Genomic DNA, 26,542 nt, shown 5'->3' on the forward strand with positions numbered 1-26,542 from the left:
CTCTCAAACGTGCTTGTGTCCACGCAACGTGCATGGTGCACACAGAAGAAACTGTTCTCCACGCTTCAGACATCCTCTGTGTTTGTGAGAGATGACTGCGCTGTGCGCAAGAGACAGAGCAGAGCGCCACATACAGACATGCGCGCACTGAGGGACAGAGAACTGCACCAGGATAGAGCATGTGTGTGGACAAAGCAGACGGTGGTTAACAGCATGTAAAGCTAAGGACAACTTTTAGCCAGGTTTTCTTATCATTTTCAGTCGTCACTCAGTCATCTCTAGTTAAAGTCAGTTGCTGTTGCTTCAGTCTCTTCATGTGGAGCAGATACGGTCCAATGTCAAACTGTGGGAAAGACGCGACTCGACTCCCGTTGCAGTCATTCAAACAAGTTTACATTATAAACCAGATTTTGGCCATGCTCCGGTGCATCGGGATGTTTACTGACACTTCCACACGCGGCGCCAGCTGCCAATGAAAAGCAGCGGAGGAGACGCTGGAAACAGTCTTTGCTAAAACTTTCTATTTTTGTCTTTACAGAAAAAACAATAGCAACAGCGAGGCGTATGCTTGATAGGCCTTGCCTAAACATCAGATTCATAATACAGAAACTTTATTAACTACTTTTACACTTGACACCAGAGCTGAACCGATAAACAAAGACTCGCGTGGTTCACATGCCTCATAAATGATCCAAATGAAACCTGTTATGCCCATTTTAGATCATTCAGAGTAAGTTAGCATCACTGCCAGCCATGCTGCCAGCACCAGCCCTCTTTAGTTGGCCAGGGGTCACATGATGCTGTTTAACCAATGAAGTTGGAAGCCAGAAAACACGACAGCCTAAATAAAGCATTAATAAATTGCGCTGTATATTATACTATAAAGTTGTTTTTGTCACTTGATTAATGTGGACCTCAGACTCTCTGTAATCGCAGTGTCCTCATTTTAAGTGTTTCCAACAAGTAAATCTGGCAAGACATTTCACCAAACTGCTGTAAAGATGCAGAAACACTTGTTTATGCAGTAAAGAAGCTCACATGTGGAATCTGATAAACACTGGCTAAATGCATCAAGTTGTTCACCTCATATGAAGAAGATATGGCCTAAATGTAATTCAAATATAAGAGAGCACCAATATTAAGCGCTGATCTAAAAACAAATGCCATTAACTAAATTAGACTTGTGGAATTTACTTATTATTATTAATCATTAATATTATTATTTTGTCTGGATTTTGTCACCAGTAATGACTCAACAACAAGTATGACAGAATCATGCTGAATCAAATCGTGAGATCCCTGAATTTTTAGACCCATAATTTTTAGAGTTGAAGTTGAATACTAGTACTTCTCTGTAGAAGAGACCAACATATTAAAAAAAAAAAAAAAAAAAAAAACAGCTTTGTGAAGAATAACAGTGTTAACGCTCAGGCACTACCTGTCCCTCTCTCTCCCTCTCCCCCTCTCCCTCTCCCTCTCCCTACTTCGAACTTGTTCGTTCTGTGGCGACCACTTTGCCCCAACAAGCTGTCAGCGGTGCGGCCCCTCGCTCTGCCCCGTGTAAACTAATAAAGCAGCGACATAAAACAACTGACTGTAGCTTGCACTGTTGACTTGCACTAGTGTGGACCACCGTGTGTAACGGGCCAGTCGTTTAGAGTGGCACAGTCATGTGTACGCCAGACAACAGAACAGGCTTGTTGACGCGCTGGGCTCCGTCAGACACGCACACACGCACATACGCATGCACGCATATACACACACATGCATACTACACACACATGCGCACACGCTGCCATGACTTGCGTTGTGCCTGGAGACATTTCTGTCATATACCGTAGGTTCCAAAACCCCACAAATAACCTGTCTTTGTTCAAACAGTGTTAAAATAAAGCTTTGTGTACTTTTTAGGTAGCAAGTTGGCCCAAAATAAATAAAGATTTACAATAGCCAAGATTCAAATATTGGCCCAATATATTGATCAGCCACGTTTCTATAGGAGCGTCACGGTGTGGAGCGGTGTGGTGTTTCCACTGCGCAAAGTGAACCATACCTCCCTATTTGAGTGGTCCGAAGGGGAGGCACTAGCTTCAAGAATTAACCCATAAGAGTAAGATGAGAGACGAGAGAGAAAACGTGGGGACTCTGAGAGAACAAAATTGCAAAAAGCACATATAAACTGAAAATAATCATTCCTCTCCAAATGTTGTCTGAGCTTCCAGTGATAATTTTATTTGTTGAGGTGACAGATTTTTTTCGTTTGTAGGCTTTACGGGAGAATGCAGTTCTGAAATGAGGATGAGACTGGGGTTGTCATGCTGCAAACTGTTGCGAGCCAGACTTTAACTTAACAGCCTGCCCCACACGACAGGCATATGTGCAACAATTTGAGCCGACAGTCCTAATGGGCAGCTGCAGAAAAAGCGGAAAGCGAAAGCACCCAAACCCTGTCCACAGCACTCGCTGACCAGAGCTGCGGTGTGAACGCTCTAGTCGTTAGAGCTTAAGGAGGCGGGGGAGAGGGGGGGATAGGGGGGGGGGGTTAAGGCGCACCGATAAGCCAGATCACTGAGCGCTTTAGGGGCGCATGTGCCGCAGGGTCATTAGCCTCAAGGACACATGTTGCGTTCCTACTATTGTTCTACGCTCCTAATGTGCAAGAAAGGGCTCATCAGAAAAGGCTTTGGCTTGTTTTTAAAAAAAAAAAAACATCTTCTGTTGCATTAATAGTTGATCATACCTGTTAACCAGAATCATCACATCAGTAAATTTTCTTTGAATTACAGGCTGAAACTAACAATTATTGTACTAGTCCACGATTTGTCTATTATAATTAAAATTATATTAAACATTGAGATTTTTAATTTCTATATTTAGAATTCTAGAATTTCTAACTATTCCTATCCATCCATCCATTTTCTGCCGCTTTATCCGGGGCCGGGTCGCGGGGGCAGCAGTCTGAGCAGGGACTCCCAGACTATTCTAGATGGAGAATATTAATAAAATGGTGCGTTATTTTGGTAAATTACAATATCATGTTTTGAATTTTTTATTTAAGAATTTCTTAGTTATAATAATGTCTTTTAGAGTTTGTATAGCCCAGATAACTATTACCATTATCAAACGTATGACACCTTTTTGTCTGGTTGACTCGTCACGATTAGTTACAGACCTAATTCAAATTACCGTATTTTCCGCACTATAAAGCGCACGTAAAAGTCTTTAACATCCTCAAAAGCCGTCCGTGCGCTTAATAGTTCGGTGCGCTTAATATATGGTTTATTTCTGGTTGTGCTTACTGACCGCGAAGATATTTTGTGTGGTACATGGTGTATAAAGAAGATTTGGGACACGAGACGCCGGTGCGCGACTATATTTACAGTACTCCGGAACCGGAAGTCCCAACAACATGTGTGCAAAGCATTCTGGGAACAGTAGTCTACCTGCACACGCGACACTTTGTCAAAATGTAAACAACATTTTCAGTCGGGCACAACGCAGACACCTACCGGTAAATGAAGGACCCCAAGAAACTTGGCCCAAGATGGCTCCTGCCAAGAGACCATTGGAACTCTTATTTTATTAGAAATGCGCTTACGGGCTAAATTATCAGTCAACTGTGGGAATCAAAAGGCCGGAATCGTCACTGAACTGCCGCGTGGATCCGAGATGCAGGATCACATAACCAAAGAGATTTTAGCACGGAGCACTATCAGCGCTTTGGCTGCTTTTACCATTTACACCCCAGCAGACATTAAACCGGGACACGGGACGTAAACAATCGGGGCTGTCCCAGGTAAATCGGGACGTCTGGTCATAGCTATGAGGGATGTACTTCGGCGGCATTTGAAGGATTTGATGACGAGGAATGAACTGAAAAAGTGAGTGTATTGTGATGTATTTTACATGTTGCAACTGAACGAGGCTGGGAGTTGTTGTGAATATGCTAACTGTCTTTTAGGATATCAGACTTGTATTTTACGTGTTGCAACTGAACGAGGCTGGGAGTTGTTGTGAATATGCTAACTGTCTTTTAGGATATCAGACTTGTATTTTACGTGTTGCAACTGAACGAGGCTGGGAGTTGTTGTGAATACGCTAACGTGTCTTTTAGCGGTAGCAGAGTATGTTCTGTGTTTGTATTTTACGTGTTTACAAGTGATCTTGACTGAGAATTTATTTAGATTCCAGTTGTGTCTGTTAGCGATAGCAGAGTGTGTTTTGATGTTGAACATGTTTCATAAAGCTCAACTGACTCCGACTTATCTGTCTGTTTTGTTTATCTTATGCGCTTTATAGTCCGGTGCGCTTTATGTATGGACCAGTACACATGGTACACAGATAGCTGATGGTGCGCTTAATAATCCGGTGCGCCTTTTCTTGCGCAAAATACGGTATTAGTCTTTGTGGCGTGTTTAAGGCTTTTCTGGTGGAGGGTAGTGTGGTCAGTATAAAAAAATAGATAGTTTTGATTCGAGTTTTAGTATAAATTAGTAATTTTGTGACCTTTTCCTGACTAGTTTTATAATTGTCTTCTAGAAGTGGTCTCGCTGAGTGGTTTCTTCGGCCGGTCACTGCCATGCCTCAAATACCGGGTATTAAGATCACGGCATGCACCAGCGCCGTACCGCCATCCTCAGCCCAGCAAGAACACTGTAAGGACTATTATTAGACTGTATGGTAACAAGTCTAATGCCATACTGTGGAACATTCCAGGCAGACATCTCCATGGAGACACGCGGCAGATCTTTAAGAATTTTGGTAAATACTGTCTTACAAACTAAAACATGGCTAATAGCCCTATAACTTTAAATGGCTAGTGCACTAGAGCTGGAGTTTGTGTATTTATTGCGTCAAACATCTTTGTTGTGTCCTTTTATTCCCGCAGTGTATTTGATGTCACTGAATCCATGGTGCTTCTGTCTTTATATCTCTTCTAGCTCCTGGGTGGAGTCAGAGCTGGCCTTTCCTCCGATGATGCATTATTGTACAAAAAAGGCCACTCTCGAATGTGATCTGGCTTGTTAGTCGTACGTAGTGGAAACAGCTGCTCAGTGATAGCATTAGAGAAGCCCATTTCTGTCAGATTGAGCCAATGGGCCGCAGTGGCAGGAATTGCAGCCTGAGAGTGTCGGCGTAGTGAGAAGCATGTGTTTGGACCATTTTAACCAGTGTTATTCAGCCTTTTACTACACCACTGAAAATAATGCCTTGAATGGCTCTGCGTCAAAATGACTCGGCTATACAGGAAATTGCTCCGTACCATGTGAAAATACTGACGGCATCCTGAATTATATTAGCCAGAATCCGTGGTCTTTGGTGACGTAAATGAATATAATGGTGTGTTAATATTTTTTGTTAGCATTCCGAGGTGTACTGCTCGCTGTGTTTTTCTCATTCCTTTGTAGGGCTCCATAATGCCGCTATAGGCTTGTCGAATACCACTGAGTAATGTTTTGTTTGCAGGAGTACCTCTTCAGTGGTGTGAATGAGGGAAACATGGCAGACCACACCCCACCTCTGGAGTCCGGCCAGATCCTCAGCTCTGAACTGCCCATACTGGCCTCACCCCCGCCCCCAGCCATGGTCAACGGAGAGGGTCCGCAGCAGGTACAGTATCAGCACTCACACACTTACACATAGGTTATCACTCTAACTTTTACTGTGCTCTTTCTTACATTAAGGGTTGCCAAATGATCAAAAATGTGATACTAATCGATATTAAAACTAGTATAAAAAATATATACTAATTTGACCAAGTATCGATCCTAAAAAAATCGCATTAAAGGTTGAAGAGAGGATTTTTTTGGCGACCAATCATGATGTCAATCATTCCCTGCGTGCTACTGCACACCTGCAGGCTCGTTCTGGCTCCTTCCCAGGATATCAGCACGTTTCCCTGGCTGCGCATGCATGGTTGACATGCCGGTGTGTATTAAGTGAAGCTAGCAGCGAGTTCCTTCAGTGTAGCTCCACACTTCGGACCACAAAGTACAAAAATGGCTGAGGGACAACAGAAAGACTGTGTTCAAGCTGAGACAAGAGATGTGATCCGTTGCGCTAATAAACAAACGCACGCGTAGTAGGGCTGTGTTCAAAATATCGATACGGCGATATATCGTCACGGACTCCGTATCGATATGCGTATCGATACTGAGTCACAGTATCGATATTTTTTTATTTAAAAATAATATTTTTGTGGGCCGTAGGCTTTAAACAAGGTGAAATAGTACTTTTGATCTGCTGTTTGTGCTGCGCTCCTCTCTCGAGAAGGAGCTGTGGACCTCATCAGAAGCTAATCTGTGAAGAAGATGCTGCTGCAGCATGTTCAGACCAGGCCAATTGTTTGGCAAGAAACATGCAATACTTTACTAGAATGTGTTCCTTATATTTCTATTTGGATCAGTTGGATGTATGAATTTATTAGAGCAGAATGGATTTATAAATAAGTGCTTTGTGGATAAACATGAAATTTCATACATTTTCTTATTCAGAGTAAATAAAAACATATTTGGTACATTTTTAAGACCCTTTTTTCAAAAATGTATCGGGATACGTATCGTAATGAGGGAATTGTATCGGAATATACAAGTATCGGGATACGTATCGTATCGTGACCCCTGTATCGGGATACGTATCGTATCGCAATGTCATCATACATTTTTCAATAACGCATTTCATTTAATTGCAAACAAATAACCCTGTGACCAGCTGACCCCTGTCAAGAGTGGACCCCGCCTGAAGCCCAAAGTCACTGGGATGGGCTCCAGTCACCCGCGACAAGCTGTAGAAGCTGAATGTATAAATAAATCAATGACAAACAAATAATCCTACGCTTGGATCAATCAATTCATCCATCCATCGTCTTCCGCTTATCCAGTGCCTGCTCGCTGCAGCGGTCCAAGCAGGGATTCCCAGACTTCCTACTGCTCCTCGTGGGTGATTTCGAGGCATTCTTTCGCCAGCCAAAAGACATAGACCAGGCATGTCCAAACTAGGGCCCGGGGGCCAAATGTGGCCCTCAAACCAATTTTTGTTGGCTCTCCAGCTTCCTGCTATGTCGGCCCAAACAACAAAAAGTAGTACTTTTTACTGTGAAATTGGGTAAATTCAGGCATATTGATGTTATACCAACCTAATATTAATATTCTGGGTCTAATTAAAGGTGTGGAGGCTCATCGCAATTACATCAAATGCAAAATTTCAAATGATTCACTTTGTCATTCAACAAATTCGACATTGTCAAGTTGTTTGTGGCCCTCTGCCCCATTTAAGTTTCCAAATGCTGCCCTTGGTGAAAAAAGTTTTGACACCCCTGACTAGGGATGCGTACCGCTACGACGGACCGGATCCGGACTTGTAAAAACGTTTCGGTTCAGGTCCAAAAAAACCGAAACCCCGGTGATTCGGTTCTGGACTCATTAAAAATCTACCACTCACATTCTATATCCTTTACGTTCTAGAATCTAAACCATCTTAAACCTTTCATAGATCGCGAAATTCGCGCTAGAAAAGACGTAAACACTGACATCGCTGTCAATGGCGCCCGGAGCCATCAGCGACGCACGCGTCTTCCGCGCGGCAGAAGTTGAAGCCGGAGCAATGAGTTTAAAGACGCGAGAGACCGAACATTCGGGAAGATCGCTGACTTGAATTGAATCGTTTGAAGCCGCCGCGTGCGTCGCCGCTTGTGCCGCTCCGTGATTTAGTTTAAGACGCTTGTTAAAGGTGCGGGTTATGCTTTGGTTTGGTTGTAACTTTATTTCTTCAACAGAGTTGGTTATTGTTGGCCGTAACCATGGTGCTGGTACAGGAACATCAAAAACCCCCTCGTCTCCCGCTCTTAGCTCCGCCCCAAACACCGCGCACGCGCACTAGAGACTAGGGTCGCTACAATATGAATAAAATAACTGTTATGTTGTGGTGTGATGTAGCATTTATTTAGGTGGGTTAATGTGCAATATACATAAGTAAATACTAAGTGAAAGTAATATTGTTTAATTGCTGGATTCATTAATTGGAGCTTATATTTTGTAATAGTATTTGTACTCTACAGTTGTTAAATATGGTCTTGTGTTTAATGCTGTTAATATGATGTATTGCTAAGTTGATTGATTTATAGTGGTTCTAGTTGACTGTTATGCTAGTTTTTGAAGGTTTTTACATGACTTTGATGCCAATGGATCTGCAAAATTAAAGAGTGGAAATGTATCTAAAGGCATTAAACTTCAAGTGTGGGAACAGCCCAGTCAAACCAGTAATACACTTGACAAACATAGTATCAGCTGAATCAGCTGCCCCAATACCAATACTCAACTTGCTCTTGTTCGGAAGTTGTTCCTCTAGTAAAACACATGAATGTGTGTTAGCTAGCTAGTAGCTAGTAGCTTGTGATTTGTAAGGTGTAACTTCTGTTTATAAACAGTGAATAAACCAGATAAATTGAGTTTATTTCAGTCTGCAGTTAAGCCTTGTGTTTGATAGTCGTTCTTGTTCATGTGTCTTCAGCTTAATTTAGCCAAGTAGCTTGTGTTATGCTGTTATAACATTATGCAAAAATGGCATGAGTTCAGCCGGACTCATTAGGTCCGGACCTGAACCTAAACCTCTGGATTCGAATCCGGACTTGAACCTGAACGTGGGTTTAGGTATGCATCCCTACCCCTGACATAGACCCTCCAATATGTCCTGGGTATTCCCCTAAGCCTCTTCCCGAAGGTGGGATGTACCTGGAACACCTCCCCACCTCGTCTCTCCAGAAGGCTCCTGAACAGATGTTCGAGCCATCTCAGGTGGCTCCTCTCCCAATGATGAGCAGTGGCTCTACTCCAAGCTCGTCAGGGTAAGGAGCTCAGTCACACATATCTCTAAGGGAGTACCCAGCCACTCTACGGAGGAAATTAATTTCGACCGCTTGTATCCGAGATCTTGTCCTTTCATCCATCCATCCATTTTCTTCCGCTTATCCGGGGCCGGGTCCCCGTGTGGGGCAGCAGTCTAAACAGGGATTCCCAGACTTCCTTCTCCCCCACACTTCATCCAACTCCTCCGGGGGGATCCTGAGGCGTTCCCAGGCCAGCCGAGAGACATAGTCCCTCCAGCGTGTCCTGGGTATTCCACTGGGCCTTTTCCCGGTGGGAAATGCCCAAAACACCTCTCCAGGGAGGCGCCCAGGAGGCATCTGGAACAGATGCCCGAGCCACCTCGGCTGGCTCCTCTCGACGTGGAGGAGCAACGGCTCTACTCCGAGCTCCTCACCCTATCTCTAAGGGAGCGCCCAGCCACCCGGCGGAGGAAACTCATTTCGACCGCTTGTATCTGCGATCTTGTCCTTTCGGTCATTACCCAAAAATCATGACCATAGGTGAGGGTAGGAACGTAGATTGACCGGTAAATTGAGAGCTTTGCCTTTCGACTCAGCTCCTTCTTTACCACAACAGTCCGATGCAGCGTAAACTGTGCTGGTGAAGCACTGCTTCCCCCTCCTGAGGCGCCGGACGGTTTGCCAGAATCTCCCTGGGGCCGACCGATAGTGCTTCTCCATGGCCTACCAAAACTCCTCCCAGCCCCAAGTTTTTGCCTCTGCGACAGCACAATCTGCGGCCCGCTTGGCCTGCCAATACCTGTCAATGACCTTAGGAGACCTACAAGCCAAAGTGGCCTGATAGGCCTCCTTCTTGAGGGATGCCTGACGACATCCCTTACTTCCGGTGTCCACCACCGGGTTTGGGGGTTGCCGCCACGTCAGGCCCTCCCCTGGGATCTGGGATAAGCTCTCCCGGAGGTGTGAGTTGAAGACCCTACTGACAGAGGGCTCCGCAAGACGTTCCCAACAGACCTTCACAATGCGCTTGGGTCTGCCAAGTCTGTCCGGCTTCCTCCTCCGCCAGCGGATCCAACTCGCTACCAGGTAGTGATCAGTTGACAACTCTGCCCCTCTCTTCACCCGAGTGTCCAAGACACGCGGCTGGAGGTCAGATGACACGACAACAAAGTCGATCATTGATCTCCGGCCTTGGGTGTCCTGGTGCCACGTGCACTGATGGACACCCTTGAACATGGTGTTCGTTATGGACAATCCGTGACTAGCATAGAAGTCCAATAACTGAACACCGCTCGGGTTCAGATCGGGGAAGCCATTCTTCCCGATCACCCCTCTCCAAGTGTCACTGTCATTGCCCACATGGGTGTGTAAGTCCCCCAGTAGAACAACGGAGTTCCCGGTCGGTGCACTGTCCAGTACCCCTCCCAAGGACTCCAAGAAGGCCGGGTACTCTGCACTTCTGTTCGGCCCGTAGGCCGACACAACAGTGAGAGACCTGTCCCCCACCCGAAGGCGAAGGGGGACAGGTCTCGACCCTCTCGTCCACCGGGGTGAACTCCAACACGTGGCGGCTGAGCTGAGGGCTATAAGCAAGCCCAACCCGCCCGCCGCCTCTCCCCGCGGGTAACACCAGAGAAGTAGAGCATCCAGCCCCTCTCGAGGAGATGGGTTCCACAGCCCAAACTGTGCTTGGAGGTGAGGCCGACTATATCTAGTCGATACCGCTCAACCTCCCGCACAAGCTCAGGCTCTTTCCCCCCCAGCGAGGTGACGTTCCATGTCCCCAGAGTTAGTCTCTGTGTCCGGAGATCTGGTCGTCGAGGCCCCTGCCGTTGACTGCCTCCCAGATCACACTGCACCAACCCTCCTGCGGGTGGTGGGCCCACGGCAGGACGGCCCCACGTCGCTTGTTCGGGCTGTGCCCAGCCGGGCCCCGTGGGGAAAGACCCGGCCACCAGGTGCTCGCCATCTAGCGCCCACCCCAGGCCTGGCTCTAAGATTGGGCCCCGGTAACGCCAATCTGGGCGACGTAACTGGCCTTGATATTGAGCTCATCATGAGATATTGTCCTTTCGGTCATTATTCAAAGCTCATGACAATAGGTGAGGTTGGGAACGTAGATTGACCGTTAGATTGAGAGCTTTGCCTTTGGACTCCTTATTCACCACAACAGTCCGTTGCAGTGACCGCATCACTGGAGATGCTGCACTGATCCGCCTGTCAAACTCACGTTCCATCCTTCTCTCACTCGTGAAGACTTCAAGATACTTGAACTCCTCCCACTCGGAGGGGGTAAGCCACTTTTTTCCGGTTTCGGACCATTGCCTCGGATTTTCTGCCCAGCTGCTTAACACTCTGCAGCAACCATCCCAGTGCATGTTGAAGGTCCAGGTTTGATGAGTCATCAGGAAACTGCATCTGCAAACTGCAGAGATTAGATCCTGTGGTCCCAAAACTAGACGCCCTCCGACCCCTGACTGCACCTTGAAATTCTGTCCCTAAAAACAATGAACAGAACTGGTGACAAAGGACAGCCCTGTCGGAATCCGACATGCACTTGGAACAGAGACACACAGAGAGACACACAGAGAGACACACAGAGAGACACACAGAGAGACACACAGAGAGACACACAGAGAGACACACAGAGAGACACACAGAGAGACACACAGAGAGACACACAGAGAGACACACAGAGAGACACACAGAGACACACACAGAGACACACACAGAGACACGTAGGGTTGTGTTCAAAATATCGATAAGGCGATATATTGTCATGGAAATTTCATACATTTTCTTATCCAGAGCAAAAACATTACCCATTTGGTCAATTTTTAGGCCCTTATTTCAAAAATGTATCGTGATATGTAGTGTATCGCGACCCCTGTATTGGGATACGTATCGTATCGCAAGGGCCTTGGCAATACCCAGCCCTAGTGAGGAATGCACGGAATGACTTGTGGTGCTTTCGTTTCACACGGAACTTGTTCTGCGCAGACTTGCCGTAAATAAAGCATATTTTAAACCTACGAATGTGACTGGGAAGCAGAGTTTTGCTGTGTGAAAGAGCAAGGTGTTCTGAGCTGTTCCATGTACACTGTGCGTCACAGGCATGTTTTAGGGACATACTTTTGTTGTTTTAAACAAAATGTCCTCATTTTTTATTTGTATATTGCTATGAACTATAATGTTTAGACAATAAATATTGAATATGCTTTTAAATCAGTTACGGACAGAAAATTAACGGATTACTAGATTAATTAAAAAAAAAAAAAAGGATTGATAGCTTACTTGATTACTATAATAATCGATAGCTGCAGCCCTAATTGACCATTTTAAACTCTTGGATCTTTTGTGATTTTTATTTCACAGCCATAATAAAATTAGTTAACTGCACTGAATGAAAGAAAACACAACTCAAGTTTTGGAAGAGGAAATGGTTTAAGGCTGAAAAGTAATCATATCATATATGACTTCCAACTCAAAAGACTAATGGATCTGCATGAAATTGTATGTCTGGAACTCTGGATCCATTTTTCCCCATTATTTCCAATTTACCGGGATCTCAATGCCTTGCGGGATGATCTGCCAAATCTCCCTGTCTACAATGCATCAGGAGTACACTTGTACTAATTTGTTTGGAGCATGCATGCTTGCTTCTCCGGAGGTATGCAAAAATCATGAAAAATCATGTTGGAGGGGCCCGGAGCACTTTGACAGTGAAGAGGATCCACAGAGAAGGCTGACCCCCACGATTGTGACCTTTACATTGACAAACCTCTGCCTTTGTTCCTGGTTTCCTCAGCCCCTCCCCGCTTGGTATTAACGCTCTGCTGGACCAATTATTGTGAGTCAGAGAGAGGAGGCTGTTGTCTCGGGGTCATTACCTAAGATGATTCTGTTTCAGAGATGACTTTGGCCGGGCTATGATTCACCGCTTCCATCCATTTAATCCCCCCAAATTTTCCGGCTTCTTGCCCTTAGGTACACAGCGAGATGGTACGAGTGAATCAGTGTGTTTTTGTCAGATTTCAAGCTAGGCCCATGATGCTCGTGTCTATTGCAGGTTTTCTTCACACTAAAGTCTATAGTGATTTGCTGACGTTGGTGGGCGCCTGCAAACATCTGCAGCAATTTATTTTTAATATTTTTAATCTTGTACATTTGTTTTGTTTTTTTAATAGAGAAAGACTAAAATCATGACACATTGAAAGAACAGAAAACAAAGGTTATGCTAAACACCAACATTATTTTGTCATAAAAAGAATATTTATCCTACCAATGATTGAGAAATTTGTAAATCTTTTCCACTCTATTAATCACCACTTGGGCCCAGTCCTTGATAGTTGTACTTAAAGGTCCCATATCATGCTAAATCAACTTTTCAGAGCTTTTAATCTTCTTAGAGTGCTATTGGTACCTCCATATTTGTGGCCACATTTGATTGATTCCTGCAGTCTTTATTGAGAGCACAGTCTCTATCCTTCCCCTCGGATGAGCAGACAAACGGGGAGACCCTGCATAACTCACCCTGTGTGAGTGGGATGAGTTACGCAGCATGCATGCTTCTCTATTCCAGGGGAGAGACACTTGAGAATCAAACCCAACACTTAAATCAGATCCAAACACCAGGACTATTAATAATTAGGGATGGAACAAAAGTATGTTTTTTCTTTATTTTAAGCTAACAAAATTGCAATCCATTTTAAAGCCAATTTTAAAAGACTTAACTTTTTGTCCCAGACAATTTTTCCTACTGGAAATTTGAGTGAATGGACACAATCCATGGAACTAATAATTTTGAAAAAAATAATTAATCCTCACAGGCTTCGATTTCTACTATTCATTTTCACCATCTCAATAACATTTCTTGTCAGACAGACCTGAAAAGATTCTAAGCCTAACACATGGTGTAGTGGCCCTCAGGCTTCCTGCTAAGTTGGTCCAAACAACAAAAAGTAGTACTTTTTACTGTAAAAAAATAAATTAAAAAAATCAAGCCTTTTGATGTTCTACCAACTTAATATTAATGTTCCAAGTCTTAAAGGTGTGGAGGCTCATCGAAACTGTCAGTTGCAAAATTTTAAAAATATTCACTTTTTCATTCGACAAATTCAACATTGTCAGGTTGTTTGTGGCCCTCTGCAACATATAAGTTTCAAAATGTGGCCCTCAGTGCCTTAGCAGGCAGTGCAAGGTAAAGCAATTCTTGTGCATACAGCCACAGCAACACATTCTACGGTACAGTTTTGACCACAATATCAGACCATAGAGAATGTTAATTACATCTTATGAATGCCACCAATGGGAGTAATTTGAAGAATGGGTAATGGCAGTAAGCAAAGTATTTATCCACTCTTTGGACTCACTGTGTTTGATTTTAATCTAGAAACAATAGTGCGATCAGACAGTGAAATTTGTTCAGTTCATGGCAGTGGTCATGTTGTGGGCTGCTCCTCTATTGTGTCTCTCAGTCACTTTATCAGACATTTTGTTTTCACTGGTCATGAAACAACAACACTTGGCATAGAGTAAGTGCATAATTGGAGTGTTTGCCGGTGGCTCGACGGGTGCGTGGGCTGTGGGTAGTCAGAGTTCATGTGCCGTCCACATACACAGGAGACAGGACCTTGGACTTGTGCCTCTTGGAAGTTTCCAGAGCCTTTTAGACGGGGAGGTAAATATGCTGCCCACTCGGCCTGTCCCCTGTTGTCAGCCTCTGAATCATCAATGAGGGGCAAGCCCACTTTCTGTCCCCTCTTCTTGGGGTTGGATCGTGGGTGAGTCAGCAACGCTTGGCCCGAAATCAAGCCGGATGACAATTACCTTATTAGAGACTGATGGCTTTATAATTTAGACGATGCAAAGAGAACAAAGGTCCATCATCCTGATATGGCAGGAATATGATCAATGTCTATTTTCCTGAGTTTGTTGTAAGTGCAATTCAGAAATGAAGAAAGCTAAAACAACAGTGATTTATACTTGCCCTATTTAATTTGAAGGCAATAAATCATAGTTGAATAATAATAACACATCTATGAACAATTTGAATGTACAATAATTTAGTTCAGAGTGTGCTTTTTAACATATCCAGGGGCATTAGTTTATGAGACTCTAATATAAAAAAACAGAGCTTCTCAAAGTGTGGTGTAGTGTCTGATGGGAGGGGGGGTGCAGTGCCGTGCCCTGAAACGCTTGGCGGGAAATGTTGTTACTTTTAATGGCGAAAAGCCAACTGAAAAGGTGTTGTTGTACGTCTTCAAAGTATGAGTTTTACGCTATACCTTTAAAAAAAAAAAAAAAAAACGGATAAAGAGCACATTACCCTTAACAGACGTCTTTGGGGCAACAGACATAGGAGCGTCCGTCTCTCAAACCCTCACAACCCTTACATAGTGCACTTCCACATCTTTCAGCTATGCTAATATGCCCTTTTGTGTTCATTGTAACGTGTTCTTAACTAAAATTGAGTTTCCACATCAGTGTCCGTCTGACTTGTGGTTTCTAGGGAATGGTGGAGAGCAGATTACAAATTGCGTTGTTGCATCGCTACACTGTAAGCCCATGATGTCAGCTGCCGTGAGATTGCGTTTGTTTCTCGTCTATTTGGACACAAGCCGGATTTTCCCAGTGTCATTTAGCCCTCGTTTCCCGTTTTGCCTGCTGCAGGCCATGTCGCATTAATGCAAGTAAACAATTAAGAGGAACAAATTGTGAAAAAGCCCAAGCGTGAGTCACCAAACGGTAGAGAAACGTCATCAGTGCACCGGCCAGGGTAATAAAAAGCAGACTGTGAGCACCTGTCTGATGTGAAGGTGTGGATCGATCCTTACTCCCATTACATAGACGGCCTCTACAACCACGTAGCAGCCCGACATAATATTAAACCCCGGAACATACAGTGCTGTAAATCACCCATGGTCCTTCTGACACTCTCAAAGCTTTCTCCATCCGGTTTGCCGCTATAAAGATTTTCCCTGTTGTCAAGCATGTAAGTTTGCACATAACAAAGATTAGTCGTTCACCCAAGGATTGCTCTCCTTGCACTATTTCAGACTCTGATAAATATACGTCGACGGTCATAGCCTTTCTGTATTTATATGAAGATGTCTAAACAAAACTATAGGTTACATTCTTTCACGAAGGTGCCATCATCGAAGTTTGTATTAATGTTGTTGTAATGAAAATCAAATACATTTCTACATACGTTATTTTCTTAAGTACTTACAGTTAATATCTTGTACTATAATTTTAAGTTAACTTTAAGTTAGTTTCCATATTTGTGTCATCCTCAAGTTAAAGTTCTCAGTTTGTATCAACATTTATTCTGGCTTAGACCTCGCTTGAGACCATTTTGACCGAGTAATGCTGGTTCAGTTCTTGTCTGACCTTAATTTAGCACTAGCTTTTTGGATTATTATTATTATGGATCATTATTTGTTTAAAGTGTCCAAATTCTTCACCTGTTGCTTTATCTGTTTCCTGTTGGTTAGTGTTTAGTTCACGCCTCATGTGTCAGGGTTGTTTGCAGTGGTATAATGTCAAATGGGCTCGGATTAAAATAAACGGGGGCTATTTCATTAGCAAAGCCTGCTTCCATTCCCTGCGCAGTCGTGTCAGTGACGCAGAGTATCCTCGAACTTGGCACACGCTGATGGAGTAATCAGCACTGTCGCTTTAAGGAACAATCCATTTAGGATAAATGGGGACAGATGTTACAGAGGCAAGCAACAAGGTGCCGCGTGCAGTGTTTACTGTGCGGCCCCACAAATAACGGCTTTGTTTTGACTGTCGGCGGGCAACTTGGTGATCTCTCCAAGACAGTAGGGAAATTCGAGGCTGCAATTGAACCCCTACCACCTCATCTCCTCTGGCATCGATCGGAGTATTGGAGAGGGCGTGCGGCATGTCGCTGTGTGAATGGGAGAGAGAGAGAGTGAAGAGGAGGAGGGCGAGTGGGGAGGGAGAGGCACTGTAGCGTAGTCGTATATGTCAGCTTCAGTAGCTGCGTGGGTCGCTCCAGCTTTCTCACGCCGTTGTGAAAAAAAAAAAGCCAGAACAAAGGAGTCCCCACGCTACGGAACCTTTTATACATTTGCTGGCTTCAGCTCTGCTATGATCACACCCTGAAGGAATGCTATTGAAACTAAGCATATTATAGAGCACAGCAGGTGCTAACTGAGCTGGCACACAGTCAGCAGGCAGAGGCAGCGTGCAGAACTGCGGCTCCAAGTCGCATTTTGATTTCTGACTTGGTTTTTTGGCTCCTGTCTTTCTCGGGGCTCATCCTCCCTCCCCTCTTCCGGAGTGGCCACCGCTGATAAGGTTTCTGTGCCCTGCTTCCCCCGAAGCTCTGGCAGCGACATCACCGTGGCTTATTTGTTGAAGGAGTTGCTGTGGAGACTGGCGGAGGGGAGGCAGGAGCGAAGGAGCCGCGTGCTGCAGAGAGAGACATGCCACCTCGGAGCAGATGAGGCTAAGCAAACATGAGAGCCACGCCACACTTCCAGTAAGGGCAGTGAGAAAAGCAGCCCTTTGAACAACACAATCTGCTCTCTCTCTCTTTCTCTGCACCCTCTGCTTTGTGGATTTACATGTGTTGAAGGAAAGAGCAGCCCAGCCAGATGTGCTAGCGGTGCAGGTCATGTGATTTTCCCCCCATGAGGGTGGTGAAGGGTCTGCTGTACCCCACAACATCATCGCTCTTTTTTTTTTTCCTCTATGTCCGCAACAGAAGCATCGCCTGAATGAGACAAAGCAATGCGGGCAACAGTAAGTAACAGTTTTGTTGAGGATGCACTACCCCAAAAAATAATCCACCATTGTCCCTTGCCCAGAAGCAGAATAACAGAGATAACATATATATATGGCATAACTTTTTGTTTTTATAGATTTTTTAAAATAAATATAATCACTAATCCAGCTCCGCGTGCATAATCTGAATAAACCTAGCATGTTCCCTATTAGAGGATTGCCTTTAATAATATGTTCACATGTCATTTATTCCTGCAAAAGAAGTTTTATTTTGACCGTTTCTTTGTCTTAGCTGTTAGTCAAGCTATTGTTGCATTAGGAAATTTTATCTACAACCAATAAAGAGCCAAAGAAGGGGGGAAATGTTAAGACGGCTCTTTTTCTATTAGGTTTTATCCACTACAAACATCTGGGTTTATTATAGAAAAAATACTTGACTTTTAGTGTTGGATTTTCATTCAAATTTGCATTGTGTTGCTCTATTACAAAGTCCAGATTCATAATGATAAAATGGCAATTTTTGTGCTTTTTGAGCTGTGGTTACAAGATGTGAAACTCAGGCAGTAGAACACCACCTTTTTGCTTCTGTCAGACCCTGGTGCCCCCATCCCCCTGTCATTAGCTTACGTCCACCTCCTCCTCTTCCTCCTCCCCCCCTCCACTGCGTTTGAGGTCCAGTGCTGACGCGGCTCCTCCTCGTGTGGGTGTACGCGAGCGCACGAGGCCAGTCTTAGAGGGCTTCCTGAGTACTCTGAACAGGGGGAGGATGGAGGTGCTGATGATTTCCGTGCTCCAGGAAAGTACAAGCCACAGCCCTTTGCCCACAGACTGTAGATTCTATGGCGACAGCGACTTCCACAAGAGCGAGGTAAAGCAGCAGCAGAGTCTAGGGACAGGAACCACTGGTGTGGGTTGGTCGAGACTATGGTGGATGCGTACAACGGTTATGCTTCATTAGGAGTGGCTTGTGGATATTTTGGCTGCTAGTTGATCAAGACGGTTTTTCTGAAGATATTTCCTATTGTTAGTGCTAACTTTTCACAACTGTATTACAATTATAATATCAATACTTAAGTTGTACTAAATGTAAAATATAATATCTAAAATGTCTTCATATCTACATTTAATCCTTAGACATTTGTTAAACACTTGATTTTGGTCCAATTATAGTTCTGGCTATTAAATTTAGCATTGGCCTATAGGATCTGTTGTCAAAATCGTATTTGTACTTTTTGTGTGTTTTTGTGGGTCTTAACTAGAAGATGCACAAGTTTGCCATAATATTTATTGAAATATTCTTGAAAGACAATTTGTATATGTTTTTTGTATTTTTTATGAGAGATTGTATCGCTCAACATGCTGGTAATAATAAGTTTTATCCACAGGTAAAATGTTTGTGTTGATACATTTAATCCTTTAAACAAAAAAAAAAAAACTATTCATGATTCTAATCACTGCATTGCAGTTCTGGTCAATTTGGCAAAAATAATGTGTTTTTTTTTTTTTTTTTTCAGACTAAAAACAAAATAATTTAAACCAGACATACCAGTACTTTAATGAAAAATCATATTTTGCCCATTTAGAGCCATTTGGCATAAAGCAAATTCCAATTCCTCCAAACCACATGCTTTTACTGCCAGAGGATTGGCAGCAGACTTTTCAATTATCATTGTTAATTTGAAACACAATTTGGATCACAATTTTTTTGATTGCACATCCCTACAGAATATTTGTTTTTTAGGATGTAAATGTAACGGTCGCACTATAGTTATACAATTTTGTTTCTCCACAGGTAATCCTGGTGCAAGTAAACCCAGGCGAATCTTTCACCATACGACGAGAAGATGGTCAGTTTCAGTGTATCCCAGGTAAGGAGACTGTCCTGTGTGTGTGCTCTGCTAAGGCTCTAGGAAGGTGTTTTTCTTTCTCTCAGTGACCCCTATTTTACCTGTGGATACGTTGGCAACTCAGAAATCTTCTCCTACCTGTGAAGCTATTGTCTTAAAAGGAAAAATATTCTTAGTTTCTGGTTAATAAATATGTTACAGAACAATATTTATAACAAACTTAATAGAAGCAATTAAAATTACATCCCTTCTTTTAAATTCACACAATCTAGTTTAGACCCATTTTCGATGAATCCCCTCAGAATGGTTGGACACCCAAATGTGTCCCTTAATTGGAGGTTTTATGCCAGATGCCTCTCCTGCCGTAATCATGTAAATGACTGCACCATTTGAAGTCACTGCAGTGTGTTTGACAAAAACATGTTCCTTTAACTATAAACACATTTAAAATGGCAAAGATAGTTATTTACATATGTAACTGAAATCTGATTTGTTGACAGTTGAAAAGAAAATGAACAGTTGTAAATCCTACTAGAGAAATCTATGATGGCCTTGGACTCCTGATATAAATTCCAGTGGACTGAATTTTTACCTGAAATAATAAACAGTGTGTCAGAGAAGTGAGTTTTTTTTTTTTTGGGGGGGGGGGGAGAGCGTCGGTTTATCATGTCAGAGCAACCTAAAACTACAGAAAACATTTTGTACAGATTATACGTTATACAACAGCAAAGCCAAATCAGGACCTTACACCAAATAATTTCCAAGATCATACTGGGATTGTACGCTTAAAAAAAAAAAAAAACACCAGAGAAATACATTAGCAAACCGTTGACTAGGGATGCATACCTAAACCCACGTTCAGGTTCAAGTCCGGATTCGAATCCAGAGGTTTAGGTTCAGGTCCGGACCTAATGAGTCCGGCTGAACTCATGCCATTTTTGCATAATGTTATAATAGCATAACACAAGCTACTTGGCTAAATTAAGTTGAAGACACATGAACAAGGACTTCTATCAAACACAAGGCTTAACTGCAGACTGAAATAAACTCAATTTATCTGGTTTATTCACTGTTTATTAACAGAAGTTACAACTTACAAATCACAAGCTGCTAGCTAGCTAACACACATTCATGTGTTTTACTAGAGGAACAACTCCCGAACAAGAGCAAGTTGAGTATTGGTATTGGGGCAGCTGATTCAGCTGATACTATGTTTGTCAAGTGTATTACTGGTTCGACTGGGCTGTTCTCCACACTTGAAGTTTAATGCCTTTAGATACATTTCCACTCTTTAATTTTGCAGATCCATTGGCATCAAAGTCAGGTAAAAACCTTCAAAAACTAGCATAAAAGTCAACTAGAACCACTATAAATCAACTTAGCAGTATCAAAAATAGAATATGAAAATATTTTACACTACACACAATACATCATATTAACAGCATTAAACACAAGACCATATTCAATTATTAATAGAATACAAATACTATTACAAAATATAAGCTCCAATTAATGAATCCAGCAATTAAACAATATTACTTTGACTTAGTATTTACTTAGATGTATAAATATGTATATTGCACATTAACCCACCTAAATAAATGCTACATCACATCACAACATAAGACATATGTATATATATGACATTCATATTGTAGCGACCCTAGTCTCTAGTGTGTGTGTGTGGTCTCTGGGGCGGAGCTAAGAGCGGGCTCAGGAGACCAGGTAGTTTTTGATTTTCCTGTTCCATCACCATGGTTACGGCCAATAGTAACCAACTCTGTTCAAGAAATAAAGTGACAACTTGTGAGCACTAAACCAGCATTACTGACCTGAGCGAGAAGTTACAATATTTACACCCAAACCAAAGCACAACCCACTCCTTTAACAAGCGTTAAACTAACTCACGGAGCGGCACAAGCGGCGACGCACGCGGCGGCTTAAAACGCTTCAATTAAGCCAGCAATCTTCCCGAAGGTTCGGTCTCTCGCGTCTTTAAACTAATTGCGCCGGCTTCAACTTCTGCCACGCGGAAGACGCGTGCGTCGCTGATGGCTCCGGGCGTGCCATTGACAGCGATGTCAGTGTTTACGTCTTTTCTAGCACGAAATTCGCGATCTATGGAAGGTTTCAGATGTTGCGCCAGATGGTTTAGATTCTAGCACGTAAAGGATATAGAATGTGAGTGGTAGATTTTTAATGAGTCCAGAACCGAATCACCGGGGTTTTGGTTTTTTTGGACCTGAACCGAAACGTTTTTACAAGTCCGGATCCGGTCCGTCGTAGCGGTACGCATCCCTACCGTTGACAATGCTCACTTAACCTGTTTACCATCCACCTGCACGCCGGCGCGCATTTGCCAAATTACAAAAGTTCTCTTACAGCATCACTTTTATTTCCGTGGTCAATACCAGCAAGTTATACATAATTTTAAAGATTATTTTCTCAACAAAACGAATATCTCATTGATTGAATAATATGCCCCAATAAGCAATTGCCAATAGTTTGTGAGAAAGTCTCAACTTTTACAAACGCATGTCCTACCTGTTTGCTGTTTATGACGGACGAAACGGCTTTCAATCTGTAAATTCTTGTGCTCAGTCTCTCCCTAAGGAACCATTGAAAAACAATATCCACTTGTATTTTTCCTGAAGCAATTTTGAGATATTGTCAAGTAAACAAAGTTTTCTTCTCTGATGCTATTCAGAATGAAGGCTCGTCTGGCGCATTTCTCCGTCCATAACAAATGACCTGTTTGACTTATAAGATGGTGTTTGGCATCGATCTTTTCTTCAGACTGTTGGCTACAGAATGAGACCATCCACATCCCACATTTTTTCTGTCCACGGGTTTGTTTTTTACAGCCGCCGCTTCCGACGCGCGCATCAATCTTGTTTTTAGCCACATGGCTCATGCTAGCGGTGACGTAGCAGACTTTGATTGACATAATTCTAGCCAATAAGAATAGCTTTAGAATGCGGGGCGGGACTTAGGGGTCCCACACACCGAATCGTCTCTATTCACGTGCGTAAAGGCCAGATTTTTCGGCAGGAGGCGACTAGATTTTGTGCATAACGTTTTCTGATTTTATTAGCCTTTTGGATGCGCATTTTGTCAGATATATGTATTATTATACCAATACAAAAATAAAATAAAATATTATTATTTTTTCTTTTTCTTTTTTAAACCTCTATATGGGAAATTCATGGGTAAACTCATATTTACACATTTTCACATACATTGTTTTTAGCAATTATAATAGGTACTAGTGGCCTACAAAACATCAAAATGTATGTTTTATGATCATAGAGGAGCTAAAATTGTAATAAAACAGTTTGGCACAGTTGGCATTTGGATCACTTGTTCCGAATAGACTTTTTGATACAAAAAGGTCAACAGCACCAAAATGCCTGTTCATAGAGATCTGAAACTTTACACAGTTGTTGTCAACAAGATAAACATCATGTACAGTGAACAGCATAAGCACACAATGAAGTATGTCATGCTCAGGACCATTACAAATTGACAATATTCAGGTGAGACTAAAAAAGGATGTTTTGTTTATATTTGGGCTTCTGTAGTGTGAGTTCTGAAGCCCTGACGGTGTTCATGTGCACATCTGCAGAAACTATAAGGCCTAAGCTTTCTAATGATGCATCACACTTGCATGTGGGTTGTAAGATCCTCTTTTAATAAGCAATGCCATTTGGGTATGTCCAACCATTGTGCACAGGGCGAAATAGGTGGATTGTAACAGGTACTGGTTTTAAGAAAACTGAAGGATTTTTAACCGGAAAAAAGTAAATGACCAGAGCACGGGGCGAGCAGAGAGCAGCTGCCACTGCGTCATCAAAATCAAGCCGTTTTCACTCATGGATCTATTAAAATATGAGCTCAGCTTATGGTCTAATGCTGTTGTGCCGCTTCTTTACTTTTACAATACAACAGAACATTTGCTCATTAATGCAATTTTGTTTTTGTACGTCAATTTGATTATATTATTTACATAGTGCTAAACTGTACCATTTTGTATATGTATTTACCAAAATCTATTTATTGTCATGGCTCAATATTTTAGTGTTATTATTCAGTGTTTTGTGGTTTATCGCAAATAAAATATAAAACCATAAAAAATGTCTAGTTTGTAAAACTTTTTCACTGTCAATGGAAATGAATCTGGTTCTTATTAAGTACATGGAGTGTAAGATCTAAAATTGATTTCTTAATTTAAGGATTTTTAATCATTTCATTCAACATGTCAAATGTATTCAGATGACATGTTTATCTACATGCAAAACATGATTTAGTCCGTATTTAGGTTTCTTGTCTGTGTAATACAGATAACAACACTGATGGACACGAAACCTAACATCGATTAGTTTATGCCTGGCAAAACATTCCATTTCCCTAGCATTTATTACGTTATTTAGTTTTTCAGGCATAAGAATTTCAAGACATCACTTCTGAATAGTTGATCCACGGCCCTCAGATCCGTGGTGGTCATTAGTTCCATGATTTGTTCTGTTATTAAACCGATAGATCCATAGTTTTTTCGTATGTAGCTTATTCGTGGCATTTGGGCAAAGCCACAGCATCTCGGCCCCTTCACGTCGCCTACGCGCGCTGATTGGTCTAGACCGGGGTGCCCAATAAAGTCGATCGTGATCGACCAGTCGATCGCTGATGCAGTGGGGTCGATCGCGCTGAAGCGCACCGAAAAGCGCCGAAGCGTGACGAAAAGCGCCGAAAAGCGTGTATAGTTTTAGCAAGGGGCCCCACCGCTGACGGTGCTGGCGCGGAAAGCAGTCGCTCAGTGCGGCTCGCAAACTGGAGCCACAGAACACACAAGCAACGCACAAGCTCAAAGGAGGAGAGGGAGGGAAAGAGAGAGGAGGTAATCTTACCTGTAAATACTTTTTTATTCTTCACAAATCTGTTTGTTGTTGGCGTGAGGAAAGTGACTTTCTCAAAGTTTCAAGCCCCTCCCCCGAGCGTTACCATGGAGATCATACTAATAAATTATATAATGCTTAAAAGAGCTACAATGAGGGGCCAATAAGCATACATTTATTTTTTTTTAAATGTATGCACTGGACAGCATGAAGCCAAATAAATTACACATCAGTAAAACACACTTTGCTTCGCTAACATATCTGGGGTACGGAGTTTATACGCTCACCGTAATTCTTGTAGCGGCGGAGAGTAGGGGGGCATGCAGTGTTTTCTTCTTCCTGGGGGGTCTTATCAGAAAATTGAGAAGCACTGCTATAGCCTAATTATGGATAAACAAAAATAAAAACCTGTTTGATACTGACAATAAAAATAATACTAAATTATACAATAATTTAGATCTATAGGTAGATCTTCGGGCTCTGTCAAATATAAAAGTAGCTCGTGAGCCAAAAATGTGTGGGCACCCCTGGTCTAGACGGTCACGAGCTGGGCGGCGCGCTAGAGCGTAGCCGAAGCTAACAGCTTAAAATGCATTTTAAAGACAACTGAAGAATCTTAAAATTAGAAAAAGTCAATGACCCATAAATAGGTAAGAATTACATCCGACATACATCCGACATTTTTTAAAGCTCTTGGTGCTCTTTCAGCCTTCTCCTTTCTAAATACAGAGAAGCCATCCTGAACTCGCAGTGAAATGGGCTGATTATAGTCAGGTCATGGTGATCGTCTGAATTATTTAAGGTAGAGTCCAAGGACATAGTTAATCATTATTTTTCAACATTTTTACATAAACACAGACAGATGAGTATGTTGCAAAGCATAGCACAAATGGTTCTATGGACAAATTTGAATGGATAAACTTTGTGGGTGAGAATTTTCAACTCTTCAGTGGTTTGTGTGTTTGTATTGAGTATTGAGTTGTGTGCTTCTGACATATTTCCTTCGGGACAAATAAAGCAATCTTGAAACTCAAATATCCTGCCAGAACATCAATACAAGAGAGTATACAACTTGCCTTTGCTGTTTAAGTTTGTAACAGTAACATGCCTCTGAATGAGCCATGGCAATAGAGCGGCAACTAATTATTTTAGTTGTCATACTATTATTTTTATGAATTTGATTCCCTTTTGCATGCATATATATATATATATATATATATATATATATATATATATATATATATATATATATATATATATATATATATATATATTGATGCTAATTGATGGCTTTTAAATGGTAAATTTGGCTGAACAAAATATTTTTCATGATAATTATATGTTGATGTTTTTGTCAATTTTTGCTATACGATGTGTTTTGTCTTGTTTGAGAGTCTGTATAGTGCAGATAACAATTATTAAAGGTGCTGCACCTGATTGTCTTAAAACTATGAAAAACAGAACTAGTTAATTTAAAAATTTGTAGTGCTCACCTAATGTACCTAATGCCCTCTGTGCATCTTATTTTTTCACAATATTTTTTTTTCAACAGAACAGCGCAAATTTTGCTTCCAACAACTAGCATTCCAACAGCACACTTTTTGCATCATTAAGATCAAGATAAGCCTTTATTTGTCCCACTATGGTGAAATTCCAGTGTTGCAACACAGAGTAGGTACAGAAGTAAATGATAAAAAGCAGATAACTTGTAAAAAAACACTCAAACACTAAAATAATAATAACAATAGTAACACTCATTTATTTACAGCTGTTATATGGACAGAGAATATTGCACTGACATTATGTCACATGGAGAATAAAATGCTCTATGATTTAAATGCAGAACATTTCAGTTTATTTTCACGTCACTCCTTCCATGTCCAAAGGAACCTGCGTGACAAGGTGAAAGTCGACAGTTTACCTCCGGTCAGTGAAAAGTGAAAGTAGTGCTTATGAAAACCTCTTACTTGTGCAGGTTGACATGCACACACCAGCCTGCAACGCGATTGTCTGGAGAACTGTCTTCTTGGCCCACAATCCGCTTTTTTTTCGTCATTAAAACTATTTCAGTCAATTTATGCAAACCTTTTCTAACACTTAATGCATGCTGTTTTTCACCCCTGAAGGCATATAAATACTTTTAAAACGTGATAATTCCCTCAAATTACACAGTCCAATCAAATGTGTGGAAGACTCGCGACCTGCCCTGGAACTGAGCGCGT

At 42.3% G+C, this 26,542-nt stretch overlaps 2 protein-coding genes across 4 annotated transcripts in view; both read left to right on the forward strand.

Annotated features, from left to right (window-relative positions):
• Positions 1–12,564, forward strand: part of LOC140373919 (LHFPL tetraspan subfamily member 6 protein) — a 287,086-nt gene extending 274,522 nt beyond the window's left edge. Inside the window, exon 5 of the mRNA XM_072460670.1 lies at positions 12,553–12,564. The gene's annotated coding sequence lies outside the window, so the exon portion shown is untranslated. The remainder of the gene's footprint in view (positions 1–12,552) is intronic.
• Positions 1–26,542, forward strand: part of fndc3a (fibronectin type III domain containing 3A) — a 72,628-nt gene that overhangs the window by 3,492 nt on the left and 42,594 nt on the right. The window contains exons 2-3 of one of the 3 annotated variants that reach the window (XM_072460613.1): positions 5,467–5,610; positions 19,374–19,449. In XM_072460613.1, the coding sequence (XP_072316714.1) occupies positions 5,500–5,610; positions 19,374–19,449 (187 nt within the window). In that variant the 5' untranslated portion in view covers positions 5,467–5,499. Of the gene's footprint in view, positions 1–5,466; positions 5,611–16,800; positions 17,600–18,311; positions 18,450–19,373; positions 19,450–26,542 lie in introns of those variants that run through there. The other 2 variants (XM_072460631.1, XM_072460623.1) reach the window with 2 other exon arrangements.

The sequence above is a fragment of the Eucyclogobius newberryi genome, unplaced genomic scaffold (genome assembly GCF_026437365.1).
Source record: "Eucyclogobius newberryi isolate DKJ021-1_F unplaced genomic scaffold, fEucNew1.0.hap1 SCAF_10, whole genome shotgun sequence".
NCBI lineage: Eukaryota > Metazoa > Chordata > Actinopteri > Gobiiformes > Gobiidae > Eucyclogobius > Eucyclogobius newberryi.